We start from the raw sequence: 17466 nt of genomic DNA on the forward strand, positions 1-17466 counted from the left end.
CATCCTCTGCAGCAGCCCATGGGTCTGGCATGACTGAACAGAAGACCTGAAGTTTCCTGTTTTGCCAGGTGGCAAACAGATCTATGACTGGAAGCCCCCACAGATCGAACAACCTCTCCATGATGTCTGAGTGAAGGGACCACTCTGTCCCTATCATTTGATTCTGGTGGCTGAGCTTGTCTGCCACTACATTCCTCTTGCCTGGAATGTATCTAGCTGACAGCTCTACCAAGTGCGACACTGCCCACTCATGCACCTACATAGTCAACTGATGGAGCGGAAGGGATATGAGAACCCCCCTGCTTGTTGAAATATGCCACTACCATGGCGCTGTTGCTCATCAAAACCACGGATTGTCCCATCACTTGATCCTGAAACTTTTGGAGGGCCAGGAAGGCCACCTTGAGTTCAGGATGTTGATGTGAAGGCACTTGTCATCTTGATTCCACACTCCCGAAGTCAGCAACTCCTTCTGGTGTGCGCCCCATCCCTCAGTTGATGCGTCTGAGAACAGACATGTCTGGAGGAAGTATGCAGGCATCATCCTATTACGAGGTTCCTGTCATCCAACCACCAGTCTGGATCATCTCTCACTTCCCCCAAGAGAGGAATGAGAAAGAATTGAGGGTCTCGAGACTGGGACCAGTACCCCTTCAGTCTCCAATGAAGGGAACGAAGGTGAAGACGCCCATGAGGGACCAGCTTCTCCGATGACAACAGGTGACCGATGACGACTTGCCATTGTCGAGCTGACTGCTCCCTTCAAGACAGGAACGAACCGTTGTGCTGCTTTCCTGCACCTGCTGATACGAGTGTGAGGGGAAAGACTCTTGCTGCTACTGTATCTATCACCATGTCCAGGTACTTTATCCTCTGCTTGGGGTGAGATCAGACTTCTTGAGATTTACCACAATCCCTAGATTGTGGCAAAACTCGAGGAGTTGATCCCTGTCCTGAAGCAACTACAAGCGGAAGCTCGCCAGGACAGGCCAATCATTGAGATACCTCAACAGACACATCCTGTGCGAATGGGCCCAAGCTGACACCAGGGTGAACACTCGCGTGAACACATGAGGAGCGGTCAAGAGGCCGAAGCAGAGTGCCCCGAACTGGAACACTGTCTCCCCAAGGATAAAGCGAAGGTGCTTGCGGGAGGATGGATGGATGGGTATTTGAAAATATGCATCCTTCAAGTCCACCGTAAGCATGAAGTCGTTCTCCCTGGTGGAGGCAAGCATTGAGTGCACTGTCTCCATCGTGAACCGAGTATGGGAAACAAATTGGTTCAAGGGAGAGAGGTCTATGACCGGTCTCCAACACCCCGAAGCTTTCTCTACAAGAAAGACATGACAGTAAAAGCCTGGGGACCAATCTGACATGACTTCCACAGCACCCTTGCTCAGCATGGCTTGCACGTCTTGCCCGAGTCCGAGATCCTTCGGCGAACCAGGAACGTAGGTAAGGAGACGGACCGTAGAGTTGGTGAGGGGTGGCTGAGACTCAAAGGGGAGTAGATATCCTTCCTGAAGGACATCCACTACCCAGTTCTTGACTCTGTATCGCTGCCATGTTGCCCAATGGTTCAACAGGCACACCCCCACCAATGGCAGCAGCTGGAGGGGAACTCAGCCCCTAGTATTTTCCCTTCTCCTTCTTCCCCTTGCACCCTTTTCTGGACTGGAAAGCAGGCTGAAAGGGGCGCGATTGCATGCCTTTTCGGGCAGAAGGAGGAGGCTGGGTATTCCCGTGGCTGCCCTTCGACGCATGGGTCTTCTTAGGGGCCGAGGAAGTGCTAGCCTGACCCGAAGGTCGGGCCGCATTGGTGTGCATAGACCCGGAGGTCTTGGCCACTGCCTGATGGACAAGGCGGTTACTGTCTTTGGCCCGACGCTTGCCCACCACAGCATCTACCAACTCCCTAGGGAAGACAGAGGCAGAACCCAGCAACGATCTGTTCCTTAGGGTCGTTGCCGACTCGGGACCAACAAACCTGGTGATCAGTGACAGGATAGCATCCCTTCTCTTCAGCACAACATTTGCCCACAGGTTTGCCATCTGGTGGGTGAGGTAGGAGATGGCTCTACTTCCAGACTGGAATAGTCTCCCAAAGGTGGAGTCCTCCCCAGGAACAATAGCACCTGAGGAGGCAGCCACCTTGGATACTGTGAAAGACCACAGATCCAGCCAGGAGACTGCCTGAAGGGCCGCCATGGCAGTAGCCTCCAGGGTCGCTGCTTCTTGCTGTAAAAGGGAGACCCCTTCCAAACAAGGTGCCTGGACCTAGGCGAACTATGTCCGGGTCAACCTGCTCAGTTGGCAAGACCCCTCCATGGGCATGTAATACCGCTTCTGTCGAGGCGGAGGACGGGGAAGAAGCTTGTCCAAGAGGTTCGAAGCGAAGCGAATTCTCCAGCCCAGAAACAAGATTATTCACCTGGTCGAGCACCCCCTCGGCAAGCAAGGACCACTGCAGCCCCATCGAAACCTTTGGTTCCTTCGGTTCCTTCTTAGGGTCCCAAAAGGATTCGAGGCATGAAGGATGATCTACAGAAGAGGCTGTGGCCCTTTCCCTGAGATCACTGTGCTGATGAATCAGCGCGATGATCTCTGCATAGGCCCTCTGTATCTCAGGGGCGTCCACATCCTGAGGAAGAGGACCCTCGAGTCCTTTCAGGGTGTGGTCCTCCCGATCTACTCCCCCCACAGGAGGGAGAACCTTGGCAGATCCCTTCAATCCATCCTGCACTACTCAGGCGTACAACCGAGTCGATCTGAGGACTGAGCCAGGAACGTGCGCTTTGTAGTTGAACTCTGGGGAGAGGACCCTCCAGAGTTTCTCCTGTCCGTCTCATGCCTCCCAATAAAACCCCAGGAGGTTGAGGGGATAGGTGCCGGAGGATTGGGCACTCCCACCAGTCCTGCCAGCAGAAACAGCAGGAGGGATGGGCTGCGTGCAGTCATCAACCTGTGGTGATAATGGCAACACGGGTCCAGGAGAGCGCTTACGCCTTGGCGAAGCGCTGTTCCAAGGAAAGCATAGAGATTTGCACAAGCCGAGCCGAGTGATCAACTCGACCGAGCCAGGCCGCGACTGGGGACTGAGCGAGGTGGAACTCACCACTGGTTGGGGAGAATTTGCACTGTCCTCTTGACATGCCCCAGTCTTCTTCAAGAAGACTACACAGGGGACCTCCTCTCTGTTTCTCTGGGTGTTTGGACTCCGGACCGAGGCACCAGGTTGGGAGCCTGGCCGGGCACTGGTGTCAGCAGGAAGAGCTGAGACACCTGCACATCTCGACTCTTTCTCTCACTCTGTGCCTGAACTGGCACGGTGAGAGGTCTCTCTGGCACCGGTTCAGGAAACTTGAGCCTCCTTAGAGACTTGGGTACTCAGAAGTCTGTGTGCCCATGGCTCCTGAAATGCTAAGCCCTGGAGAGTAAGCAATCCAGTTCCTGAACCCAAAGGCTGGGAAGAGCCGACGAGAGATCCTACTGTTTCCCCTGTGGAGGGAGGCAGCCCCTTACAAGTCCCAGAGTGGGGCTTCTGTTGGGGGGGGGGAGGACAGCCTTCATCTTCTTTGTCTGACAAGCCTCAGAAGAGGAAGGGGAGGTGGTAGCAGATGACAAAGGCGAAGATGAAGACAAAGACGACAACACCTTACGGGACCTCTTTCTTGACTTCTTCCTCTTCATCTTCTTATCTTCTTCAGGATGGCGGTCAAGTCCCCCATCCACAAGGGAGCAGCAGGCATCACAAAAGCAGCCAGGGCAACAGGAGCGGCAGGAGCAGCCCGGGCAGCAGGAACATCAGAAACAGGAGCAGTGACGGGACAGCCTGAGATGGCAGGGCAACGGCAAAACCTAGAGGGAGGGGCACAGCGTGCTGGGATGCCGAGACAGTAGTCACTTGAGTGCTGAAGTGAGACAAGATGGTAATGGGTACCTTAGCAAACGCTGTCATGGTCACCATGGATGTCGTAGCAATAGTGGCAGCCTGTGTACCAAGGAGAGACTTGACTGCCATACTGGAAGAAGAAAAGGTTGGGTTAGTGGAGGGGGAGACTCTACTTGCTCTGAGGGAAAAATTTTCCCACTGGAGTGAGGGGGGGAGGGGGGACCCAGACAAGAGGTCATCTTGACCGTCCACTCCCCTATGCCGTTCCACGCTCGATGAAGCGCGAGAGAAGATGATGGGGAGTTCTCTCCCAAAGGAGAGACAGCCAGAAGGGGAAGCTTGCTGGGAAAGAGAAACGAGGAAGAAGGGTTAGCCACCAAGGGCGTAGTCAGGGGCACAAGCAAAGAAGTGGCACTTGTCTACAATTCACCTCACAAGGTCTTTCTTTGTAGCCACACCCTAAGGGTATCTGGAATATAGACTGTGGTTTATAACTTGTGGCTTAACCTTGGACCAAAAATTTTATCTGGGTTGTTGAGGTTGAATTTTAAGAGCTTAGCCATTGCGTCACCTGTCAATTTCTTTGGTAAGCTACTTTGAGGACAAACAGCGGCTATACTATCAAAAAACAGGTTTTGATGTAGGAAAAACCTATTTTTGGTAGCCGCTGAGTCCTCCAACCCACCCACTTCCCCTGATGAAAAGGCATGTGATTTGGGTGAATAATTATCTTGCAAAGACCTCAAACAGAATAACGAGAGCTGGTCTTACGCGAGATACGTTGTCGATCCAATAATGAACAGCACACTGTTGCCACTTCTGCATGTTGATAATAGGAACGGAACCTTGGCAGGTGTTGTAGACAAGAGAAGGAGCCCTCTTGCCTTGAGTCCTATACTCTTTCAGTGTCAACGCACTATACTGGACAGACCAACTTGAAGAGAATTCTTTAAAATTGGTTGGTCTATCTCATGAAGCCCCTCTAGGGACCATGAGATTAACTCCTTTGAGGACTCACACTGGCTACCAAAAATAGGTTTTTCCTACATCAAAACCTGTTTTTTAGTACAAATTCTACACTATAAAGCTTGTTAGAAATTACTATTATAGTCAGACCCTTTCTTTTACTTTTTCATGCAAAGAAGTCAACATACTGTCATGGCCACAGAGGCTTTTGTCATCAGTGCTCCTTGTATGTTACATAGTAAGCATTACTAAAGGGATTTTGCAGTGTTCCTTCAGTCATACCTACACCCACTTTTTAAACTTTTACTTCACCTAAATTCCTACTTGCTTTTTTTAACCTTTTACCTCACCTAAATTCGCACTTACTTTTTTAACTTTTTACCTCACCTAAATTCCCACTTGCTTTTTTTTAACTTTTTACTTCACCTAAATTCCCACTTGCTTTTTTTTAACCTTTTACTTCACCTAAATTCCCACTTGCTTTTTTTAACCTTTTACTTCACCTAAATTCCCACTTACTTTTTTTAACCTTTTACTTCACCTAAATTCCCACTTGCTTTCTTCAGTCTTATTGCTGAACCTCTCTGACCATTAATTCTCAGTGCAACTGATCCTTGTTCTTCATGTCACTGATATTCTGGATCTCCTTATCTTGCTATCCAGCAACTCAACTCCCTCATTTCTTTGTCTTAATGCATAATTTTATAGCCTCAGGTAGAGTTGGTTGAAAAGGGAGAAATAAAAAAATTAAGAGAAGTAAAAAGTAAAATCGTAATTCTTTTTAGCTGTGGTATAATTATTTCTCAGTTTAATGCAATCCTTTAAATGGTTATTTTATGTTTTTTTTCAATGTCAGTTGTCCACAACTAAACTGCTGACATTTATTTCCATTATCTTGGGTATACCTCGCTGTTGAACTTCTCATTTCCAGAGGTCCTTTATTCCTCACACTGTTGGACTGTGGAACAGTTTCCCTGAGGATGACGTGTAACAGGAACTTCAAAAGTTCAAGTGAAGATGCAATGCATTACTGCCCTAAAACAATTCTCTTCGTATTTTAATAATTTACTTACATTTTTACCTACATATTTGTAAATTTGTTAATTTATTTTTCTTTTCTAATAACTGTTCTCTTCCATCTGTTTTTCCTATTACCTTCTGTCACTTATTTCATAAGAACACTATTTTCTTGGGAAGCTCGAATTTCAAAGTCAATGGCCCCTGGGGGCTTGTTCCATATGAATAGGGTTCATGTTCTGAACAACGATGTAGCATTTATGCAACTCCATCTACTCTTTTTGCTTCAGCCATTCCTTTTAAAAATTTCATATTTAAATCTAGTTTTTGCTGCAAAACAAAATTTCATAACTCATTCCACTGAGAGCTTGCAAGATTTGAAACCTTAATAAACACAATAATTGTTTTTAATGACACATCTATTCCAAGTAAACATGAAATTTGCAGTGTGAATATCTCAATTTTGGAAAGAACAGTTTTCTGAAAGTGACAGAGGGGCATAAAAATACATAATACTGCTCATACGCAATACAGTTCTCATGGCCAGTTTTAGCACAAGTAATTTACAAAAGCGAGTAAACTATTGTTATGCCAAGCTATACTTGCTAATAGATAATAATTCTAAATGAAATGAACATACAGCTAAGGCTGCATAAAAGCACATTTTTAAAAAGTACTTGGCACAGTAGCAATAGCAGAGCTGTTGATTACATAAAGCTATTTCATGCAAATGATAAGCTGCAAGAAAATGTGAAACTGCTAATTACAAAACATTCAGTGAGTAACATACTTCAAACTGACTTACCTGGAGTGATCCCTTGAGATTAACCTTTGAGTTATTGTTGTGAAGATACTGGTCCTCTAACCATGCTGTGAGCTCAAGACTAGGAGGAACTTTCCAGATTCCATCAACTTCAAGCTCCCATTTAGCAGCAGAAGGCATGAGACTTAAATATGCCACTTCATGATGATTCTGATTAACCTGGGTGCAGGAAAAATCAAGAACACTGTTGATGTCATTGAAAATCTTAATGGTATATTTTACAGTAATATTACTTCATCAAGTACACATACGTGGGGGAAAGACTGAACTAGAGGGACATCTGTGATGTAAATGAAAGATGCATTCATCCTCACATTAGATGAGACATTCAAGTAACTGGGATGCTATGAGCTTCATCATGCTAATAATGGAGACTTTGGTTTTATGGTGAACAGTCCTAAAAATATCTTTGGAAACAAACTAAAACTCCTTATAATAGAGTGAAGATCTACAGTATGAAGGTGATATTAAGTATGGAGTTAGGAGGTCATCATCATCATCATTATTATTATTAGTTTAACAAGACCATTGAGATGCATTTTTCACTATTGGGTATCCAGATAGGAAAACACCAAATTACGCAGATAAAAGTGAATAGGAAAAAGCAGTGCAACTGGGAACTGAAAAAATTTTAAAAACCCATAAGTACTGCCTAGCTTTCCAGAGTGCACTGTCCTAACCTCCTGTAGGGCTGTACCACTTACAATTTTGTAAAGACTATAACAGTAGGACAAAGGTCAATATATACTGTACACCACAGAAGATAAAACAATTGCATCACCTTTTGGGTAAAAAATGGTTCAAAGATACAATGCGGAATACAGATATTTCCAATGCTGAAGCTGAAAACATTCTTACTGTAAATGGATGGATAAAAAAATGAATATAGTCATGCAATACTTATTCAAGACTGTTCCCAGTTTCTGAGAGAACAATGACATGCAAATGCCGAGATAAGCAAAATTAATATTATGATTACCAAGAAATCATGATTACACTCACAGTAATGACTCTTATCATAACAAAACTTTAGTTAAAATTCATCTGATAATAATAAATACATTTTTATATTTTGTAAATATGAACTGAGAGCTACTTATAGATGATTGAAGACTAGGACTGCTTTCAGGAAAGCACTCTTACCACAAAGGGAGCCTTCTGTTTCACCCCTTGTTTTGTTTTATTAAGTATTTTGGGGTTTTCTGCAACAACCAAATTATCATTACTCTTTATTCTTGATAAAAGGGGCTGAGAAGACGGTACCCCAGTCAAATCAGAGGTTTGTATTTAAGGACCATAATGATAATGACATTTTTATGATAAAGTTTTATATATACTTACCCAGTAATTACTTTTGTTTATGTAGGTGACTAACCCAGCCCACTTTTGGGGTGAGAGAGAGGGACAACTCAGCCAATAGCTTCAATTTTGCTTATGCTCAAATGTCCATGCGAGGGGAGGAGGGCAGCCTCTGTCCGTAATTGCTAGGTAAGTATAAATAAAACTTTATTTTATCATAAAAATATAATTTTAAGATAAGTAACTTACCCAGTAATTACTTAGCTGAATCCACATTGACAGGAGGAGGGGATTCATGGACATCTTGTACCCCAAAACATTAATAGTGCTAATGAAATGAGAACAGAATAAAAAGGCTTAGCACTGAAATAATGCTTGTTGTTCCTTACCTGGTGAGAGAGCTGCTCTGGGTAGATACTGCCTCTGGTTGGCACTCATCTAGACTAAGTAGCGGCACGGCGGTATAGCCAGGATCGCCTCTACTGAAGCGGGGGACTCCGCAGCAAAGGAGTAATCCAATCGCTAATGAAATATGATGTAAACTTTGCAATGAAAGAGACATCTGATCATTAACAAAGCCAACAAGTATTTACCCCTGTCCAGGGAGCAGTACAATAAAACACAACAACCAGAGAAAATAAACACCACCACATACTAAAAAACATATAAAAAACCACTGCCCTACACAGAAAAAACCAGTGGGCACTCTAGGTACATTGTACCCTCCAGGCTCCCCAAGAACTCAACACCCTATGCCAAGGCGAAGAGACAGAAGAATGAACGCTTTGCCAACCATGGACAATGGTCCTAGTGTACTTCAGTCTTCATAGCATAACAAAAACTGACTTACATTTCCAGTATATACTCCATAAGATGGAAGCAAGGCAAAGATTGTGCTTAAAAGCTACTGATGTAGCAACTGCTCTCACATCGTGGGTTCTAACCTTTAGTACAGGTAAAATATCCACTAATTTGAGTGTGTGCTTCCAGAATCAGGTCTCACAAAAAAACAAATGATACAGCATTCTTAGACAAAGGTCTAGAAGGGTTCTTAACCAAACACCAAAGATTCCTTGCTGGGCCTCTAATCTTCTCTGTCCTTTGGATGTAATATCTAAGTGCTCTTACCAGGCACAGAACTCTCTCCTCTTCCTCTGGACCTAGGATATCCATTAAGCTTTTTACGGTAAAGGAATGAGTCTAGGGCTGTGAAGGATTCTCGTTTCTTGCTAAGAAACCCAGAGTGAGAGAACAGCCAGCGTCTCCCTGGGAAAAAACAATTCTTTTGTCTATTGCGTGGAGCTCGCTCACTCAACTAGCAGTGGCTAGAGCTACTAGAAAAATAGTCTTCTTTGTAAGGTTTCTTAGTGAAGGTGAATGCATGGGTTCAAAACACAAATCTGAAAGCCACCTAAGGACAATGTATAAGTTCCAAGGACATGTTTCTTCCTTCTTAATCTTGGTCATGTCGAAAGACCAAATAAGATCTGAGAGATCCTGGTTGGATGAAATGTCTAACCCTATGTGTCTAAAGATGGAGCTAAGCATAGCTCTATATCCTTTTACAGTTGAAGAAGATAGTCCCCTGGAGGATCTCAAGTACAGAAGAAAGTCTGCCACTTGAGCTAAAGTGGTTTTAGAAGAAGAGATGTTATTCTTCTTACACCAAAGTCTAAAGACTGCCCACTTTGCCCAGTAGACTTTGCTAGTAGAATGTCGTCTACATTTAGCAATAGCTTCCGCATCAGCTCTTGAAAAGCCATTTGCTCGTGAGAGTCCGCAGGACAGTTGAAACCCTGTCAGAGCTACAGTGGATGTGTCCTGAAAAAACCTCCTGAAGTGGGGTTGTCTGAGTGGACTGGGATTGCCGGAAGGAGTCTTGGGAAGTCTACTAGTAGCTCGAGGAGTTCCGGGAACCATTCCTTTTGCAGCCAAAACTTCCTGCGACTGGAACTTCTACAGGGCTTCCCTTAACCATTCCGAATGGAGGGAAGGCATACAGATACAGGTTGGACCAATCCTGCATCATCGCATCCATCGCTCAAGCTAGAGGATCTGGAAAGGGTAAGCAGAAAAGGGGAAGATGGCGGTTTCTGGACATCACAAACAAATCCAACATCGGTTCTTCCCACAATTCTAAAGGTGAGCACATACCCGACGGTCTAGAATCCACTCTGTAAGGAGTATCTGCTTGTGATGTCCTAGCTTGTCTGCCAATAAGCTGCATTTTCCCTGAAAAAATCGTGTCAACAACTGGGTCCGATTTTGATCTGCCCAAAGAAGGAGACTTGGCTGTCTAGCAAAGGGAGAATGAATGGGTTCCCCCTTGGAGCCTGATATACTCCAATGCTGAGGTGTTGTCCACGTGGACTGTTACCACTTTATTGTGAACTTCCTTCGATAAGTGTTGCAGTCCCAAGTGGATTGCTTTTAGTTCTTTCAGGCTGCTGTGATGATTTCTCTCCTGTTGGGACCACATTCCCAAAACTTCTTTTCCCCCAGGGAGCTCCCCAACCTAGATCCGACACGTCGGAAAAGAAGTCTAGGTCGGGGTTCATGATGGATAGAGACTTTCCCTCCGATAGTCTACTTGCAGAGTTCCACCAACGCAGGTCCTCCTTTATCACTCGTTATCGGGAATACGCACAAGTTTGATTTATCTTTCAATCCCAACTGACTTAGAAAAAATTATAGAGTTCTCAAGTGCTGCCTTCCCAACCTCACAAACTGTTTGATGGACACCAGAGTGCCCTGGAGACTCATCAATTGAGTGGCTGAGCAAGTTTGGAGTGAAAGGAAAAGGTTGGCTTTCTTCAGGCAGTCCTCTATTCTTTTGGGGGATGGGGAAGCCTGAAAATTCTGAGAATCAATCTCCATCCCTAAAGCAAGAATCTGTTGAGGAGTCAGTTTGGATTTCTGTAGGTTCAACAGCAAACCCAGATCTTGCATCAATAACAGTGTCTTTTGACAGTCCTCCATGCACTTCTCTTTCGTGGGTGAATGACTCAGCCAATTGTCCATGTATAGAGAAGCATTGACTCCCAGTAAATGAAGCCAGTTGGCTAATGGGGCGAGCACTTGGGTGAAGGCTTGTGGCACTGTTGACAGGGCAAAACATAATACTCGAAACTGGAAAACTTGATTCCCAAAGACGAAACTCAGATACTTCCTCGAGTCCTGCTGAATGGGAATATAGAAGTATGCATCTCTCATATCGAGAAAGATCATCCAGTCCCCTTGATGAGTGGATGCTAGGATGGACTGGACTGGTTCCATATGAAATTTCGTCTTCGTTATGTAGAAGTTCAGTGCACTCATGTCAAGTACTGGTCTACATCCTCCTGTGGCTTTGGGTACCACAAAAAGCCTGTTGTAAAACCCATTGGACTTGATAATGTCCACCACCTCCATTGCTTTCTTCTCAAGGAGTGAAGATACTTCTTTCGAGAGGGCTAAATACCTCTGATCCTTTGGAGTAGGCTGTCAATTTGAGGGGAGTGCTGGACAAGGGAGGTTTCTTCTTGAAGTGGATGGAATACCCCTCATTCAAAACTTTGATCACCCACTGATCTGACCCTTTCATTCTCCAACTTTCCCAGAAAAGGTGGAGTCCGGCCCCAACAGGTGCAAGAAGGACTGAGTCCTCACTTATGAGCTGAAGGTTTAGAGGAGGATCTCTTGATTGCATGCTAGGCAAAATCAGTTTTTTAAAGTAAACTGTATTTTTCCTAACTATACAAACATGAGGTCCTTGACATTAGGAATTACTTACAGTGCAGCTGGAAACAGCCATTGAACTTTCAAACAAGGTGTCTGGTTGGCAGGAGTCCCGCCTGCCCAGATGTAAACATTCCAATTTGCCTTTCAGCTCAGGTGTCAGACTGAGGGGTGGCATGAGGTGGGCATGAAAATGTAATGTAAAGGACCTCAGGTTTGTATAGTTAGGAAAAATACAATTTACTTTAAAAAACTGTGATTTGTTCCTACGTGATATACAAACCATTGGTCCTTTACATTAGGAAGACTCACTGGTTGGAGGAAGGAATCTGAACGAGTCCCTAGAACTGACTGGAGTTTGCCACACCTGGGGTTCCCTTCCTGGTCGACAGAGCGAGGAAGGGAAACCTGCCTCTGACAAATTGATTGGTTGTAGGAAAAGTGAGATCAATTGTCAGACTTTTGGGCCTCTTCGTGTGAATGAGGAAGACGTTATTTCATACAAAATAGGCTAGGATGAACCTTAAAAGTTGGTGACAGCAAGGCAAATACCAGTACATAGGGTTTGTCTTACTGTCATGATCTCCTTCCTCCCCTTGATAGAGGAAGGAGAGGGTTTGCTTCTATCGTCCTGAAAGGAAATAGAATGGAAGCTCGAGGTATAGGGTTACCTGCATTGATCGCCAGATTTAGTATGTAACGGCTCGAATCCATTCTCTGCCCACCAGAAGAGAGCCATGATGAAGAGAAGATGGAGAGGCCAGTCTCTCCCAAATTCATTCTCGCATCCGCAACCGAACATCTTAGGCAAGATGCAATCCTTTCCTCCTAGAGGAGCCACCACAGGTCCCAAGGAAAAGGTGTCCAAGGACTTGTGGGCAATTTCCTGAAGGTAGAAAGAAGTGAAGGTGGTCTGTTGAGACCACACCCCTGCTTTCAATGCCTGAGGAACTGACAGGTTCTTCCAGAATGCTAGGGTTGGACCAATGCTTCAGACTTTGCGAGCACTCAGGTGGAAGGTATTGGTCTCATCTTCTCCAGCAGCAGAGTACACTCTCATAATCGTCTCACTAAGCCAGAAAGAAATCGAGTTCTTGGACACCTCTTTCTTGGTCAAACCAGCACTAACGAAGAGTCGTCGACACTCAGGCCAGAGATGGTGAGTTCTCTTCAGAGAGCGCTGCAACACTAACAGGACACGGTAGCATCTCGTATGGGTCATTATCTATGCCTCTAGGGGGGAGAAGGACTCCCCCCTAGTGTCAGGGACTGACGGGTTCTGAAACCCCTTGAGTGTTTAACTAAAGGAAAGTCCGTGAAATTCTCCCACTCTCTTCGTCAATGCCAGGCAAGCAGGAAGACGGTCTTGAGGGTCCGATCCCTGTCTAATGACTCTTGTAAAGGCTCATACAGTCCATGAATCAGGCCCACTGCTTCCCCTGTGGAGGGAGGCAGACCCTGTCAAGTCCCAGGACATTCTTAGAGGGGCAGGGTCTCTTCTTTGACCTGGCCTCAGGGGAGGAGGTAGCCGATGTGATGACCCACAAAAGATAAAGACCGCCCTTCCGAGACCTCTTCTTGACCACGTCTTCTTCAGGACACTCTAGTCCCCATTCAGGAGGACAGCAAATGTCACAGGAGATGGCCAGGGTAACGACCGGGCCAGCTTCATTAACAGGGCGGTGACAGTAGCAGCCATGACAGCCCGGGAGTCAGGTGGACCAGCGACTGGGGCAACTGGGATAGCTGGGGCAGGTGGAGCAGCCAGGATGCCCAGGAGCCAGCTGCCAGGAGCCAGGCTCAAATGGGACACAGTGGAGGTCACCATCATTGTCTGGCCTGGGACCAGGGACACTGTGAAGCCTGGAGGCAGAGGCCTGCATGCTGGGATGCTGGTACGGTGGTTACCTGGGTCCCCAGGTGCTCCTGGTTACTGGCATCTTGGGCTCATCATCACAGCGTTGGTGGTAGAGGTGGTGGCAGTGTGGGTCACCACAGGAGCAGCCACCAGGTGCGACAAGAGACCCTGCAATGATGGTGTGACAGACAGACCCAGGGAATGCCAGGCTGCACCCACGTCAGTTGCCTGCTCAGCACGGAGAGCAACCGCCGTGCTGAAGAAAAAGTCAGATTAGTGGAGGCAGCCTCCTCTCGCTCCAGGGGGCTCTTCCCCCTCCCCCAGGCGAGGAGAGACCCCCAAGAGGAGGTCGTCCTGATTGTCTGCCCCCCCAACTTTGTTCCACGCCCGATGAAGCGAGCAAAGAAGATGAAGGGGAGTTCTCTCCCGAAGGAGAGGCAGCCAGAAGGGGAAGTTTGCTGGAGGAGAGAAACAAGGACAAAGGGTTAGCCACCAAGGGAGTCGTTGGGGGCGTATAACCCTCTAACAATGCCTTGGAAGTCTTTCTCCGGAACTGTTTCCTCCTAAAACTTGTCCGCTCAGCCAGAACAGGAGCAACACTCAGTACAGGTAGAACTTGAGTACACACTGCCCCCTGCATGAGGAGCAAAGGACTTGCGAAGCAACATCAACATTTGAATGGAAGCTACTACACTTATTCCTGCCAACCCCAGGACACACACACAGGGAAGGAGGGCTTACAAAGGCTTACTTTTGTGAGCTTGCATACTTCAAACACACAAATAAGCAAATACACAAGGAAAAAGAAAGATCCCACTGGGAAAAACAGCTCAACGACAGTCAGGGCAGAAAGGAAAGAACACGTGTCTGCAACACACGATGGCTGAAAGCAAACTGGAATGTTTACAGACGGGCATGCTGGACTCCTGCCTACTGGACGGCAGTTACCTGCCTAACCACCTTGATTGAAAGATCAAAGGCTGTTTCCAGCTGCGCTGTGAGTAATCCCTAATGTAAAGGATCAATGGTTTGTGTATTGTGTAGGAACAAAAGCATGGTTGCTCATGGTCTTGACTACAACCTCTGCCTGCCACCTCAAAAGGGCTGAGGTTGAAGAGGAAAAGATGACTTGGAAGAGGCGGAGGCCCACTCTCTGGGGCGTTTCATAGATTGAGTAAGCAGGTACTATGTTGATTTCTTGTGGAGATGAGAAGCTGAGAAACAACTTCCTCCACTGTTGCTTGCAGGAAAAGATGCATAGTATCCAAGGGCGAGAAAATAAGTGCTGACTTACATGAAGAAGTGACACCCTTAGATGCAAAGGAGACCCAAGGCTCCCTCTTTTTCAGGAACCCCCATGGCATAAAAGGAAGATGTCTCCACTGAACTGTTCCTGACAGCTTTATTGGCGAAGGAGAGAACATTACGCAACATTTTGTAGAAGATCAGAAGAATCTCATACCTTCTTTGCTAAGGCCCCTATGGACCAATCTAAAAAACTAAGAACCTCAAACACCTCACACAGGTTCTTCAGCAAATGGTCCATCTCCAACACAGAGAACATAGTCTTTGCAGAAGCAAAGGCAGACCTACGGGCTGAATCGATGAGTCCGCAGAAGTTCCCCTAGGAGGAGGCAGCTACTCCCAAGAAGGGAGCTTCTCCATTAGCATACCAATGATACCTTCTAGCCGATAGATGAGACAGTGGAATACTGAAGCACGCTTTGCCTTGATGCCTCTTTTCCGAAATCTAGTTATCTACCTCACCTATAGCCTTCTTGGACAAGGATGCAAGGACCATCTTAGGAAGTTTGGATGAATCAGCAGGCTGGTCACTCATCCTGAATGAGGAAACCGGAGAAGCAGGAGCTGCTGGAGTGAAAAAGCTGGGAAATTCAGTAACAAGCAATTGGGCAAAGCAGCATAAGCCTAAGGAGTGGAATCCTGTCCCAAGTCCTCCTCGTCTGAGGAGATTGGGGACAGCGAAGGATCTTTGGGAGCTACCACAGAAGAAGAGGTAGACTTCTTAAGATGACCCAAAATATTGTCTAACTGTTTTTAAAGTGGCACCAAAGAAGGGTCTATTCTGAGAGGCATTGTTGAATCCATATTTCCTGACAGAAAAGTAGAAATCAAGTGAGACAGAGAAGACACCGGGCACTTTGATGAAGAAGACAACAGAACAGGAGTAATGCTTGATTGGTCCCACAACCATGGAAGAATGCATTGAGTCGAAGGGCTCTCGGGTGCCAAGCGGCGTGTGGGCACTACTAGGCGCTCATCTACTAGTGGGCGCTTGGCTGCCAATGGGCACTCTTGGCTCCCTACTGGGCGCTCGGATGAGAAACGTGAATGTCTGCGAGAAGAGAATCACTTGGACGAAGTGCCCTTATCACTGGAGTCTCTGAGCTACAGACCCACTCTGACTAAGAAAATGTTCAGGACTGTCCCACTTGCTGCACAATACCCGGCTGCAAGACCAGCTATAAGAGAATTCTTTGACATTAGTTTGGTCACCCTGGAGCTCTGGTAGACCATGGAAGGGTGAGGTGACTCCTTGAGAACTCAACAGCAACTACAAAAATATGTTTTTCCTATGTCAAAACCTGTTTCTTCTATGAAACTATAAAAATGACATTTTTATGATAAAATGATGCTTCATTATACTTACCAAAACACTGTAAAAGCTTTTATCTCTTAAAATTTGACACGTCCGAGATATAAATTTTCAAACTTTGTTTGGAACGCTGATATAATTGGCGGGAGACCCAAACCCACCGGATGCCGGTGGGGGTGGCGTGGAAGGCGACAATACAGAAATTTGTTTAATATTTTTCACACATACAAACCATTCCCTTACTAGAAACTGTTACCTTGGTGGTCAAAGGGCTGTCAGGACAAGACTCTAGATGAGCATGCTTATCCATTGGAGAGAGAAGCACTTTAAGTAGAGTATAAGGCCCAGTCACTCTCAAATGAATGGCATTCATTCTCATCAAGGCTGGAATGTCCACTGTTGTTTTATACTAGTGACAGAGTTCTCAGTTGTTGTTTTTAGCCGAAAGATATTTAATCTGCTCACTGACATGCAATTCTTTCTTGTCAGATATGAGAATGGTGCTTGGTTGTTGAGATTCTTTTCAGGTGCATCCCAATTTATAGTTGGAGGGGTTGTAATTGTGGGCTAGATAAAGATGTCACATTGTGTTCCTGACCTTTTGTTTGACAATTTCTGTCCTGGATTGTCCCTTGTGCTTTTTTTTGGCCCCATTTCTGTCCCTAATGATAATTGTGGCCAGTGAAGGTCAAAAGAATTCTTGTTTGAGGGCACTATCCCCATTGCTAATGTAATCCTTAGAGTTGTTCAGGATTAAGCTGGGTCTAATCTATTGACTCTCCTGATTCACCATAGTACTGTTACAAATGATGCCATAGCCTTAGATAATTATGCTGCATCTGCTTCCCCAAAACACTCCCTCAGTGAAATAAATGGATTCCTCCATGAGGTCATCTTTGTAGAAATGGTTGTTAGGTCATAAGGGCTCACTCCTAGTCTGTGGTCTCTTCTCTTTTTTTTTATTATTATTGGTACCCAATTACTCTCTCTCTTGCACCTGCCTTTGACCTCTCTTGTTAGTTATCCAAACCTCTCTAAGACTTATTCCAAACCCCATTTTGATGTTCAGAAATAAATAAATTCTCTTTTGATTCCTTTCTGTACCTGGACATTAATCATCCATGCAAGATCCCAGTTCATTAACTGACTCAAACTTTTGAGAAGATTGCTAAGGTCTCCTGTATTGTGACACACCTTACTAAACTTCTGCCTGCTGTTATCCTGGATTTCATACTAAACTTAATTACTGTAAATAAAAGTGACACATGAAAATA

General features: G+C 45.7%; 1 protein-coding gene across 4 annotated transcripts in view; it reads right to left on the reverse strand.

The window, feature by feature from the left end:
- LOC136855600 (intermembrane lipid transfer protein VPS13A-like) overlaps positions 1-17466 on the reverse strand; it is a 315401-nt gene that overhangs the window by 134665 nt on the left and 163270 nt on the right. For all 4 annotated transcript variants that reach the window (XM_067132695.1, XM_067132694.1, XM_067132693.1 and 1 more), the window contains exon 31: positions 6684-6860. In XM_067132695.1, coding sequence (XP_066988796.1) covers positions 6684-6860 — 177 coding nt within the window. The remainder of the gene's footprint in view (positions 1-6683; positions 6861-17466) is intronic.

Source organism: Macrobrachium rosenbergii, chromosome 32 (assembly GCF_040412425.1).
Source record: "Macrobrachium rosenbergii isolate ZJJX-2024 chromosome 32, ASM4041242v1, whole genome shotgun sequence".
Classification (NCBI taxonomy): Eukaryota; Metazoa; Arthropoda; class Malacostraca; order Decapoda; family Palaemonidae; genus Macrobrachium; species Macrobrachium rosenbergii.